General features: G+C 34.7%; 2 protein-coding genes across 2 annotated transcripts; one reads left to right on the top strand and one right to left on the bottom strand.

The window, feature by feature from the left end:
• The first annotated feature begins 3,570 nt into the window (after positions 1-3,570).
• On the top strand, positions 3,571-6,098 carry LOC125215865 (ABC transporter G family member 1-like). The gene has a single exon (XM_048117438.1). It carries the CDS (start codon positions 3,755-3,757, stop codon positions 5,906-5,908), a length of 2,154 nt encoding a protein of 717 aa, XP_047973395.1. The 5' UTR covers positions 3,571-3,754; the 3' UTR covers positions 5,909-6,098.
• Positions 6,099-11,374: 5,276 nt separating this feature from the next.
• On the bottom strand, positions 11,375-13,758 carry LOC125214499. Its single transcript, XM_048115551.1, has 5 exons — positions 13,637-13,758; positions 13,192-13,302; positions 12,974-13,096; positions 11,916-12,018; positions 11,375-11,819 (listed from the first exon to the last, which is right to left on the bottom strand). The coding sequence occupies exons 2-5, from the start codon at positions 13,284-13,286 to the stop codon at positions 11,589-11,591; spliced, it is 552 nt and encodes a 183-aa protein (XP_047971508.1). The 5' UTR covers positions 13,287-13,302; positions 13,637-13,758; the 3' UTR covers positions 11,375-11,588.
• Between the last annotated feature and the right edge of the window lie 88 nt (positions 13,759-13,846).

The raw sequence follows: 13,846 nt of genomic DNA, 5'->3' as shown, positions 1-13,846 counted from the left end.
AGGCAGAGTAGATAGAGCAATGCCTAACTGCCGCCCATGAACTTATTTCGCCGGTGATTACAATGTATTTTCACTATTTACCGTTAATAGGTTTCGATTATCCAATTATCCGGTAGACATGACAACGATATTTATATTTTTTCATATTGTGCATTACTTTCGATTAATGTATTTACTTTGTCTGCCTAATTATTTACTTAGTATTGTTATTATGTTGTTTCAAGAACATGTAAAATCGTACTTTCGAAAATCAGATCAATGTGTTAGAGTTAGATTTATAGGAGTACATAATACACTTAAATTATAGTAGTTAGTATTAAAATTCAAACCTAAAACCTTTGGTTAAATTGGTTCTAGAAACACATTGGTCTCCCAATGTGTTTGTTATATCTACTTCCTAATAAAGTTTTCATTGGAATATTATTTTGAATTTTGGTAATAGTCCCATCAAACATCTAGGCTAGCTTAATATAATTAATACTACACAATTGAATGATATTTATGATGTTGTTCGTGTTTCACACTAAGATTTTATGATATCGTGTAACACATTCAATTGTCTGCATGGGCAAAGTACATGAAAATTAATGTTGCCAATCCAAACAATATTAGCTAGTCATTGTACCATATATTCTTACCATTTACCAAAGCGGCAAAGCCTCAATACAGAACAGTAAAATTATGCAGCTATAATATGGCTGAACATAAAAATATTTTTAGAAATTTTAATCATAAAAAAGTTAAAATTAAAAGTTTCAGTTAATGCTTTAACTTCTTTACATTATTACTCCATATATTTCAGCTTACACTAAAGAGACGGTGATTCAGTTAATATGAAGAGTATAATATTTATAGTATGACTTATAAGTATATAAATCGATATTTATCATGAAAAGTCATAAATAATGCAATCATCATTCAATCATAGTCCCCCACGTGTCCAACTTAAAAACCTAAGGCCAAACGTGTGGAGAATAGATTAGGCGGTTTTAGGTAATCAGATCTCATATATGTATAATCAATTTTAACCCTAATTGAGTACTAGTAATTGTAATAAAACTCACTTCATTTTTTAATGTTACTCTACCTAGCTAGAAAATTTGTCATTTGAGATAATTATACCTATATGTTACCAATTTCGTTAGCAAAATACTCTCAATATATTTTTATTATGCATATGATATACTCCCTTCGTCCCACTAAATATAATACATTTATTTTTCTACACGAGATCTATCATATTTAATCTTATATTTTACAGTAGATAAGTTATGAGTGGCACTTCACTCTATTTAAATGAGAAAAAGGAAATGAAATCAATTATTTTATTATATCCAAGGAAATGAAATCAGTTCTTTTATTCTATGCAAGGGGGAAAGAACACAATCCCCCAATTTAGAAATGCTCAGGTCAATTTGTAACTGATTTTTTCTTAACCTAATTGGATTGAATCGAGTGATATAATAAAAGATATTTTTGACACTAATATATAAATGGAAAAATATCTATGATTAAATGTAGACACCCCATATGACATACCCTCACATGTAATTTGAATCTAGTTACACTCCAACTATACCATACTTGTTCAATATTTGATATAGACGTACATATAAATAGGATCACTTGATACGAAACTTTAGATAGTATTAATTAGAGTGAATTATGCAAAACTTTTGCGTTTTATATGCCAATAGACTAATTTAATAGTTAGTAGATCACAAGATCCCGTAATAGTATTTTGTTTTTTAACAATATTTACCATATAAATATGATGGCGAAACACATTCTTAGGTACTTATACTTTAGTCAAAATGTTAATTAGGTTCTTGTACATTTTTTTCGTTTTACTAGGTCCTTATACTTTTCACAATATTTTTATCAGGTCCTCGTACGATTTTTCGTTTTAGTAGGTCCTTATACTTTTATCATAATTTTCATTAGGTCCTTGTACAATCTTTTATTTTAGGGTCTTTTTTACATTTATCTTGGATAATAGTATAAATTTAATTAAACTTAATGAACTTTTTAATATTCCATTATTTAACTTAGCATAGTCTATAAAGATAATATTATCTTGTTATCCAATAATGTCAATAACTTGTAGAGAATAATAAAAAGATTAACCGTGATGATTGAATATTAAAATCGAAGTTTTTTTTTAGAATAACTATCCGAATTTTCAATTGATTATTTATATTTATATTGAAAGATACGTTTCCCTGAATATTTATAATCATAAGATAAGTTAAATAATAAAATGAAAAGGTTCATTAAATTTAATTAATTAAATATAAATTATTATCTAAGATAAAAGTAAAAAATATCTTAAAATAAAAAATTGTATAAGGACCTAATAAAATTTATAATCAAAGTATAAGGACCTATTAAAACGAAAAAATTGTACAAGGATGTGATGAAATTTATGAGAAAGGTATAAGGATCTATTAAAACGAAAAAATTGTACGAGGACCTAATGAACAATTTGATTAAAGTATAAGGACCTAAGAATGTGTTTTGCCAAATATGATTTCATTAATATTATATATATATATATATATTCTATTAAATATAATATAATATGGAATACTACATATATATAAAATATACTATATATTAATATTATAAGTATACGTACTCTATTAGTATATATAAAATATAATATATTAATATCTAAATATAATACTTAGCATAATATTATGTATACAGAGTTGTGATCAATGTCGAACTAATTTTAAAGACCGAACTAGAAACCAAATTAGAGCCATTAAATCTAGTTTTTTGATGAGATTTACTGATGTGTTAATTATTTCGGTCTTCATTACAAGCTCATTTTACTTTATTCTAGCATGTTTATTACTTCATCCTGGTATGTAATACCTTGAACTACAATATGTCTTTACTTACTTCCAGTAGGTTTTGAAATTATTCAACACACATGCTTCATTCGGATTTATTGAATTGAGTTTTTACTTTATTCATTTTTAAAAAGACAAGTTATTCAAGTAGATTTATTACTTCATTCAAAACGTTATTATTTCACTGAACAAAGTTTTTACTTCATTTTAGCAGGACTTCAAATGCGTCTATACATACTTCATTCAAATAGTTTATTACATCATTTCACGTGCTTATTACCCATTCAATTAGGCTATCATTCCATTTTGTTGTCAGCGCCGTGGCTACGGTGATAGACATTGCAAAGAGAGAACAGTACGCGATGGTGAAACCGCATGTATATATTGGAATGAAGTAAAAACCTACTGAAATGAAGTTAAATCCTCCAAATATGTCGCATCTCATCCATAAAAAACTAGATCTGAAAACCCTAGTTTGGTCTAGTTCTGCAGTTTCACAATAAGGAGTAAATTTGCATATAATGAGTTGAAGTCACTTCCCATAAATGAAAATGTGAGACGAATAGAAATGAAAAATACACTATTTTTATGGAACAAAGTGAGTAATAGATATTTATATACGCCACTTTACTTGTAGCACAGACCAAATATCTACCAATGTCATTTATAAGGTTGGCCACCACTTTTACTTTCTTAGACAAACCACATTTCCTCATTTCTACCTTCTTTTCGTTTTCGATTTGATTTTGTTTCATTCTCCTCTATTAAATCACCACACTAAACCCCTCCATCTCTTCAACCACTTCTAACCACCGGCATTTCCTCCTCCACCAATCAAGCAATCAGCGCCGCCGTTTTTTTCACACACCCAACACACAGTGCATGCGCCGCCAACAATGTCAAGAGTCGTATCTCTCTCCCCAATCCGCGACACTCTCCCCTTCTACAACAGAAGAGAAGCCGAGATGGAAATTAACACATCCCCACGCGCCGCCGCACGCGCCTCCACCACACTCGGCCAGCTCCTGCAATGTGTCGGTGATGCGCGGAAGGAAGCCGCCGGCGACAAGACCCCGGTCCACCACGTGCTCGAGATGGCCACCGAGGAGCCACGGACGATCCCCTTCGTCCTCGCCTTCAGCCATCTCACGTACAGCGTGAAGTCCCCACGCGCCGCCGCGGATACCAAAGTTGTACTCGATGACATCTCCGGCGAGGCGCGTGATGGAGAAATCATGGCGGTCATGGGCGCGTCGGGTTCCGGAAAGTCGACTTTGATCGACGCCCTGGCGAACCGGATGGCGAAGGGGAGCTTGCGCGGCTCGGTCACGCTCAACGGCGAGGTGCTCGAGTCGAAAATGTCGAAAGTCATCTCGGCTTACGTGATGCAAGACGATTTACTGTTCCCGATGCTCACCGTGGAGGAAACCCTAACGTTCGCGGCAGAGTTCCGTCTGCCGCGGACGCTCTCCAAGTCGAAGAAGAAGCTCCGCGTCGAGGCGCTGATCGACCAGCTCGGGCTCCGGAGCGCCGCAAGGACCGTCATCGGGGACGAGGGCCACCGCGGCGTCTCCGGCGGCGAGAGGCGGCGCGTGTCGATCGGAACCGACATCATCCACGATCCGATCGTGCTTTTTCTCGACGAGCCGACGTCGGGGCTCGATTCGACGAGCGCGTTCATGGTGGTGAAGGTTCTGCAGCGGATCGCGAGGAGCGGAAGCATCGTGATCATGTCGATTCATCAACCTAGCTCGAGGATCATGGGATTGCTCGATCGAATGATCTTCCTTTCGCGCGGGAAAACCGTCTTCAACGGCTCGCCGGAGAATCTGCCGGTTTTCTTCTCCGATTTCGGCCAATCGATTCCGGAAAACGAGAATCGGACTGAATTCGCTCTCGATTTCATCAGAGAATTAGAAGGATCCGAAAGCGGAACAAAAAGCCTCGTTGAATTCAATAAATCATGGCAAAACATCGATCAACAACATCACCATCAATCGATCCAAAATTCACCGAATTTATCGCTGAAGGAGGCAATCAGCGCTAGCATTTCTCGAGGAAAGCTAGTCTCCGGCGCCACCGCCACCGCATCCGCCGGATCCGCAATGGTGCCGACGTTCGCGAACCCTATGTGGATCGAATTAGCCGTTCTCTCAAAGCGATCCTTCATGAACTCGCGGCGGATGCCGGAGCTCTTCGGCGTCCGCCTCGCCGCGGTGGTGGTGACCGGATTCATCCTCGCCACCATGTTCTGGCGCCTCGACAACTCCCCGAAAGGCGTCCAGGAGCGCCTCGGCTTCTTCGCCTTCGCAATGTCGACGACGTTCTACACTTGCGCCGATGCGCTGCCGGTTTTTCTACAGGAGCGCTACATATTCATGAGAGAGACCGCGTACAACGCATACCGGCGATCGTCGTATGTTTTATCGCACTCGCTCGTGTCGATTCCGCCGCTGGTGTTTTTGTCCCTCGCCTTCGCCGTGATCACATTTTGGGCGGTGGGGCTCGACGGCGATTTTGTATTTTATTTTTTGATAATTTTGGCTTCGTTTTGGGCGGGGAGCTCGTTCGTGACGTTTCTCTCCGGCGTGGTGCCGCACGTGATGCTAGGGTACGTGATTGTGGTGGCGATTCTCGCGTATTTCCTTCTCTTCAGCGGATTCTTCATCAATCGAGATCGGATTCCGGTGTATTGGATCTGGTTTCATTATATCTCGCTAGTGAAGTATCCGTACGAGGCGGTGCTGCAGAATGAGTTCGCCAACGCGGCGAAGTGCTTTGTGAGGGGGGCGCAGATCTTCGACGGGACGCCGCTGGCGGCGGTGCCGGAGGAGATGAAGGTGAAGCTGCTGGACAGCATGAGCGGGACGCTGGGGGTGAGGATCGGCGCCGGGACGTGCGTGACCACGGGGGCGGACATACTGAGGCAGCAGAGCGTGGAGGATCTCGGGAAGTGGAGCTGCCTGCTGGTGACGGTGGCGTGGGGGTTCTTCTTCAGATCGCTCTTCTTCGTGTCGCTGCTGATCGGGAGCAAGAACAAGAGGAGGTGATAATGATGGCGGTGGTGGAGGTGGAGGAGATGATTTGAGGATTTGGCGGGAAAATTGGAAAATGTGTTTGATTTGAAAGGGGCCGGATTTGAATTTGTATTTTGTTTTTTTTTTTAATTGTATTTGTGGAATTTTTCATCAGTCTTAGCTTGCGAGTTAAAGAAACAAAAACAAGATAAATTTGTGATGATTCTAATTTCTAAGGTAGTAAAAGAGTTCACAAATGTATTGACTATTGAGAGTCTAATTACCATTTACATATAAATATAGTATACGTATAATGTTATGTCGTGTATTTTATGTTGGAACTATCTATGAGCATCGTTTTTGTTTAGTTCATATTAATTTTATCTAATCCGCTAAAATTTGTCTATAACTTTTATTAATTATCAATTATACTTTCAGTTTTACAATTTACCAAATGTATCTCAATCGTTTAGTGTGTATCAAAATTTCAATCAAATGGTAGAATTGTGACATGATTAATGAAGGTGGAAGACGAGGTACATTATTTTTCTTTTATAAAGAACTTGTATACGATAATGTAGGTATTTTATGTCTATTTTTAAAAAATATTTACCTGAAAATGAATATTAAACCGATACAAATAGAAAGGTTTCGATAAAACTGATGGATTGAAAAACTTGAAATATAATTGATAAAATTACTAATGATTTTGGATAAAATTGATAAGTTAAAATTTTAATTTAGAAATAAATTAATTTGTGGAACAATAATGGGTCACAACTATGCTGCATAAAATTTAATTTAGAAAGAAATCTTAGTCTAGTTGATTATATGCTGCATAAAATTAATAGTGTGTTTGACTATCTATATATTTATACATTTATGACTACCGCTGTCAAGTTCAATGTTTGTGCTAGATTTTGATATTTGCTGGATGAATTTAATGATTTTATATACTCCTATCAATCAAAACGATGAGTGTAACAGGTGAATCAATAGTGATGGTGATATAATTAAATTCATCCAGCAAATATCAAATTTATGACATCTAACCATTCATGCAATATTAAAAAGTGGAGTATAATTTATATCTTGTTAATAATTTTATATTTTCAAGATAAAATAATTAACTAGGAATAATAGAGAATATGGTGAAGCTCAAATATATTCTTCAAAATAATATAAAAATCCAAGTTTTCAATGTTCTTGTATTTGTAAAGCTTAACAAAAAAAAAAAAAAAAAAAAAAAAAAAAAAGCTTGAAATGCAAGATTCAACTCAATTATTGCAATATGGCTAATGTCACCATCCCTCTAAACTTGTAGGAATTAAAGTGTTCGATTTGTCAATGAAAAATTAACGTGTGAATTTGATTCATGGATGTTGTCTGTTGAATGGATGATCTATACATTGGCTCATGTCAATTTTCTCAACTCCCAAAACGTGGAGTGCTTTGTCTAATGAATCACATTTGAAACTGTCAATCCTCTAAAGGATCAAGAAATTATCCCCTAAATAGCATGTTTGTTGAACAAATAATACTACTAGCTTGTGGAGTTCCAACTTACTTTTCTATAGCGAACGAGATTGGCGAAGAACGAAAAGATGTGTATGGCTTATTTGTTTTACAGATATAATAGGAAATAATCACAGAAGTAATCACGAATATGAACGAATAATCACATGAATTATTTACGGGCCAAGATCCCCTGCTGTGCACAGCAGGGGCTGTGGCAAATACACACACATTGAATTGTTTTATAATAAATAAAATTAATATTTTAATATTATATTTTAACAATTAAAAAATATTTGTATGGAACAGCACCCCCTGCTGTGCTAACAGCCACAACAGGGGATCCAAACCCATTATTTACCTAGGTTGATACACATATATTGTCTTTCGTTTGTTTTAGTTGTTGCTTATTTCATGAACTGCTTCTGCACTGATGTGTTCCGATATAATAACAGAATTAAGCGTTGATATAAATGAATGAACACCCAACTTATTTAATTACCCAACTTATTTAATTAGTTCGATGTAATGTATATTTATGTTTAAAGCCTAAAGAGGACTTGCTTTCAGGTTCCATAGTCCATATTTCAACACATTATTCTTTTGCTCTCGAACAATTTCTGAGCACTTTTTTGTATAGAAAATTAGGACTCTCCTATTTCGATTACGTATGTTATGTTTATCCATTTATCAAAAAATCAGATTGGATGTTGCTATTTCTATTCGAAGAAAACAGATTTCAAAGTCAAATAACTTTCAACAAATAAGGTTGCACCATTCTCTCATTCCAATTAAAAATAAGTAATTAAATGATATCATACATCAACATATGTCGACAGTCCAATTCTGAATTCTGTGACAGCTTTAATTTTGTTTTCAAAAAAATAATTTAACCAAATTTGGGGCAACATATATATGTAACTCATGATGTAAAACAATGAGACTTGACTACAGTATACTACTAGTATTTAACATATATGCCTTTAATATAAAATATTTCATATGGTATTAATTAATTAACAGTAATAAATATTGAAATTATCACCTGGGGTACCATATAGTTAAGGATGTTAATCGGGCTAACCCGTTCGGATTCAGGCCAACTCACTCGGGTTGCCGGACTATTTGGGTGCGGGCTATTCGGATTATGGATTTTTCGGGTTTTGGACTTTCGACCCTAACCCTAAACCGCCGGATTTTGGACTAACCCATCGGGCTATTTGGGCGTAAAAGCTTTCAAAAATAATTTCTTGTATCGAAATTTTCTTCTATAAAATAATTTTAAATTTTAGATATTTTTTTCTTTTTAGTTAGAATCATATAAAATCTTCATATCTTCATAGTATTCTACAATAATATTTGGAAAGAAGCATTTCATCTCGATCAACTACAACATAAATTAAAGTTTGTGTTCGAGTCATTTGCCATTGTTTGTAACTAATTCTTTGTGAAAATTAAAAATCATATCTTACATAAATCATTATTAAAATGATAAATATATTAAGATTTTGATCAGTTTTTCTTAATTTTGTCTTGATTGGCTTTGGCGTGGTAAGACACTAGTAGCATATGATGGGACGGTGGAATAATGAGTTGAGGTGGAACTTGAAAGCTGATATTGTGGTATCGAGTGGAAAAGTATAGATTGGAAATTGAATAAGTAATGATTATGTAGAAACATTGAGGATTCAAAAACATAAAAAAAAAAAAACTAAAACTCAATAATTTTTAATTAAAAGTTGCAACCCATCGGACCGACTTGCAATCCGTTCGGGCCAACTCGTTTAACCTGCCAACCCATTCGGGCCAACCCATTTAGCCCGTTTTGTATTCGGGTAAAATTACAACCCTAACCCGCTCATTTTACCGGGTTGTTCGGGCCGGCCCACGGGTTTCGGGTTGAATTGACATCCCTTGATATAGTTATGGAACACTTTATTAAAATGATTATTTTGATTGATTATTCCAAAAATATGATATATATATATATATATTTAAAAATTAAATTTATTTTTTCTAAACTTTGTTAATATATAATATTACAAATAAGAGGGAACATCTTTTTTGGTCCACAAACTTTGCCAAAGTATCGTTTTAGGTCCGTGAATTTTGAAAATATCATTTGAGGTCCATCAACTATGGGTTAATATCATTTGAAGTACTTTTTTACTATTTCCAAGTTTTTCTGGACGAAAATATCCTCAATACCTTAAAGGGTATATATTCTTAATAAACTTATCATATACCCATATTTTTTATAAATATCTTTACAATATATTTTTGACGAATTTTCTAAATATAATTTGACCTTCAATATTATCACTTAATTTTGTGACATGCAAGTAAAATTGCTTCTTCAATTTTTTATATTAAAAAATTTTAAAATTGAATAAAGAACTTTTTTAATAATAAAAAATTGAATAAGGATATTTTCTTGCATGTCACAAAATTAAGTGATAATATTGAAGGTTGAATAAAGAACTTTCTTTAATAATAAAAAATTGAATAAGGATATTTTCTTGCATGTCACAAAATTAAGTGATAGTATTGAAAGTTGAATAAAGAACTTTTCTTTAATAATAAAAAATTGAATAAGGATATTTTCTTGCATGTCACAAAATTAAGTGATAATATTGAAAGTTGAATAAAGAATTTTTCTTTAATAATAAAAAATTGAATAAGGATATTTTCTTGCATGTCAAAAAATTAAGTGATAATATTGAAGGTTGAATAAAAAACTTTTCTTTAATAATAAAAAATTGAATAAGGATATTTTCTTGCATGTCACAAAATTAAGTGATAATATTGTAGGTCAAATTATATTTAGAAAATTCATCAAAAATATATAGTAAAGATATTTATAAAAAAATATGAGTATATGATAAGTTTATTAAAAATATATACCCTTAAAGATATTGAGGGTATTTTCGTTCAGAAAAACTTGAAAATAGTAAAAAAGTACTTCATATGATATTAACCCATAATTGATGGACCTCAAATGATATTTTCAAAGTTCACAGACCTAAAATGATACTTTGGCAAAGTTCGTGGACCAAAAAGATGTTCTCTCTACAAATAATAATGATAAAGTGGACACCATGGGACATAGCAAATGGTGAAGCTGTGAATATATTGTATGCTAATAAAATATACACTTTTAAATCGTTTTCGTGTTTAGCTTAGTTAGGCAGCTGATTATTTACCTATACTTTAATTACGTAATTAGGTTTCTATTTCACGTCTAATTCCACCAACATAACTTGTATTTTAATAAACCAATTTCACTTATTTCATCTATTTTCTTCCTTCATCTCTTATAATAGTACAAGATACCTCCTATCAAAATATAATTAAAATATTAGTATATTTTCATGTTTGTGTGAATTTTGGTTACGACATAGATTTTCCGATTTACCTAAATCGATCGATTTGGTTAGAAAATTGAATAGAAACAATAGCCTTAGGAGACCAAAAAGGTTAGAGTGGTTGATACCTATTGATCTTATTGTAAAGAAACATCAATAATTCTAACTACATTTTCACAAACAGTGTCTTTCCAAACAACCTTTTTTCTCATATAATTTACTCTATATTTTTGAGCAAACTGCAAGAATGATTCTTCGACATGTGTGTCGTTGTCTAGTTAAGGATGTTCGTCTCCATGAATAAACGCATAAATTACCTCATCAATGTCTCTCATGGATGATCCTTCGACATAGTATGTTTCGTTGTCTAATTAAGGGTGTTCACCACCACGAATAAACGCTTAGTTGTTCATCATTGTTCTCTCATGGATGATCCTTCGACATATGGGCCGTTGTCTATGGAAGGGTGTTCGTCTCCAACGCTTAGTTGCGTCATCATCGTCTTCAACGATTTATAATAGTCGAGGTCATTCTTAGATCATAAAATCCCAAAAAAATCGCAGTAAATAAGCGGGAAATAATACAAACAAAATAAAAAACTCGGTAATTAGACAACAGATCCAAGGAAAACCCAAAACAATTTTTTATTGCAAATGGAAACATAACAATCCACTTGTTCAATAATAGTAGCATGATCTTCATAGTAAAGAACTTTTAAGTAATTCTGGGTCTTCCGAGACGAGGCGAAAGGATGAACTAAAACAAGATTTTACTCGATAAATGCTTCCTGCTAGCATTGGAATGGTGTAGCAACATCATAACACAGAAATGGGTCACCTTCTGTCCATCAACATTGCATCTCTCTCCTCTTTAAGTCGTTCCACAATTTGGCGAGACTGGGGATTGAAGAACCGGTCCTTGATAAGCTTTCTTTCTTCTGCTTGAATCTCCTTGACAGCACTTGGGTAGGGGTTTGGAGGCAGTCTCGTTCCCTGAAGCTTTGAGATTTGCTTCAGCCGAGCGTAGGCCTGCTTTCTGGCTTTTCTTTCAGCTCGATACTCGGTCTAACACAACAGTAAACATTAAACTTTTCAATTGCCACATAAAATGAGACATCATAATTTAGGCTAGCATTTTGAGAGGGGAAGCAATTTACGTACATCAGCAACAGCCATGGCATCGATCTCATCAACTCCCTGCTCCTTCAATTCAAGCACTCTCCAAGCAAATTCACGAGCTGCAGGAGGATCAAAGCTAGAAACCCTGTTGAAATAAAATGCATAGAAATAATCAATAACCACACAAGGGTAAAATTAATATACTAGGTTGGAAAAAGAAAGGTGATTTGTTTACAATTACTATACATTTTAAAAAATCTTATCAAGAATTTCCCCCTAAATAAGACTTATATCGCATGACATTGGACAGGGGAGATCTGATGAAACGATTTAAGAGCAGCATCAAGAAAGATAAATAACGTAGCAAGCTGAATAAGTGTTATGCGGCGACGCCATCATAGGAGCAAGGCTGTTATTCATATGACATCTAAGAATAAAACCTCAATGCACTTAGCTCTCAGCTAACAGTTTTTGAAGATAAGAAGAAGATCAAAACCTAGTAAGCTGAATAACCATCCCCATTATCTTCCATAACACTGTTTCCTCTCTCAAATATAGCATTTTTTTCCTCATCTATACACAAATTCTCAATTCACTTACATTATACAAAACTGTAACTATCTCAATGACCGTCTTTCTAGTTGGCTAACAAAACTCAACAGGTCAAAGACGCTTCACTAAAATTACTCAATAATGATCCCTATAATCTACTTTTTCTCATAAAAATAGTGGCACTCCATTTGGAATATTAACAACCTTATCGAACCTCCTTTCCAAACCATTCTTCAAGTAAAAGATCTAAGACGTATAACTTAGTTAATTATTGACTAGTCTGTGCACAAATTTACACTTGCAAACGAACCACATGGGTGCGAGTTCACATAAAAATCAACCTAATAAACAGCAAAATGAAATATCAACCTAACTTAATTCATCATAACTCACAAACTTGTCAAATTACTAAGCTGCACCAGCAAAGCCACACGAATATTTCCTAGGAGTAGTTTAAACCAATCTCACAGCAAAACAATTAACAACCCAAATACCCAAAATCTAGCACTTAATACCGCATAGCAAAGAGAATCAACTAAACCATTTACTTGATTGGATCTTCGAATTTCGAATCCGGATGCTTCTGGTAGAACTTGTTCACGTAAGTATCCTCCGGGAAGGTTATTTGCCTAAGCTTATTCTGTGCGCGAGGAAACGTAGCAGGCGGCGCCCTAAAGCCACAAAATAATAAGGCAAAATGTATCAAATATTTGAAAATTTTCAACCATATGCAAAGAGAACAAACACACCACAAGAGAAAACTTACTTTTCCATGGACCTAAGCCAAACAGGCTCCGTTTTAGCAAACCCTTTAACGAGTTTACGAGTTTTTGACAACAAATCTCCTTTCATAAACGACATTGTTTCCGACTTCAATCTGTCAATAACAAATTCATTAGAATTGTGTTGCATAAAAAGGTAAAAGAGGAGCAAAATGGCAACCTAAGTAAAAAAATCAAGGCCTTGAATTCAACCAAAACACATAAATAGAGCAAATTCAAAATAAAAAGAGCAACAAAAATTAAATTCGTGTGCAGTGTTTAGCATATCAATTTCTTAACAAAATCAGCTAAACAATCAATACATTTCTCTTCCTGTGTGATGAAGATAAACAAAACTGCAGCTTAAATTGGCTATAACAACCAATTAACCGATCATTCCAACACTACCATCACACATTTATCACTCATATCACCAAAACCAGAACTTACTGTCTTAACCAATAGCGGTAGAAACTGAAATTGCAGCAAGGGCGGCTTCACTGACACCACGGCGGCGGCAGGGCTAGGATTTCCTGAATCGATTCAATCTGGAAATGAACGTGAAATCCCCAAATACAAGTTCTCAATCGACCTGCTTCCCAAAATTCCATTGGCTTTTTCAGTTGGGCCCGGCCCACTTCATGTCTTCTTTTGGCCCAA

This window comes from Salvia hispanica, chromosome 1, assembly GCF_023119035.1.
Source record: "Salvia hispanica cultivar TCC Black 2014 chromosome 1, UniMelb_Shisp_WGS_1.0, whole genome shotgun sequence".
Classification (NCBI taxonomy): Eukaryota; Viridiplantae; Streptophyta; class Magnoliopsida; order Lamiales; family Lamiaceae; genus Salvia; species Salvia hispanica.
This window is presented reverse-complemented; position numbering and strand designations above follow the sequence as displayed.

Excerpts from the sequence above, each read along its gene's own strand:
- LOC125215865 (XM_048117438.1), top strand. The coding sequence starts at position 3,755 with ATGTCAAGAGTCGTATCTCTCTCCCCAATCCGCGACACTCTCCCCTTC.
- LOC125214499 (XM_048115551.1), bottom strand. The coding sequence starts at position 13,286 with ATGTCGTTTATGAAAGGAGATTTGTTGTCAAAAACTCGTAAACTCGTT. Across the intron at positions 12,019-12,973 it reads AAATTCGAAGATCCAATCAA|GGTTTCTAGCTTTGATCCTC; the intron begins GTAAATGGTTTA and ends TTATTTCAACAG. Across the intron at positions 11,820-11,915 it reads ATGCCATGGCTGTTGCTGAT|ACCGAGTATCGAGCTGAAAG; the intron begins GTACGTAAATTG and ends CTGTTGTGTTAG.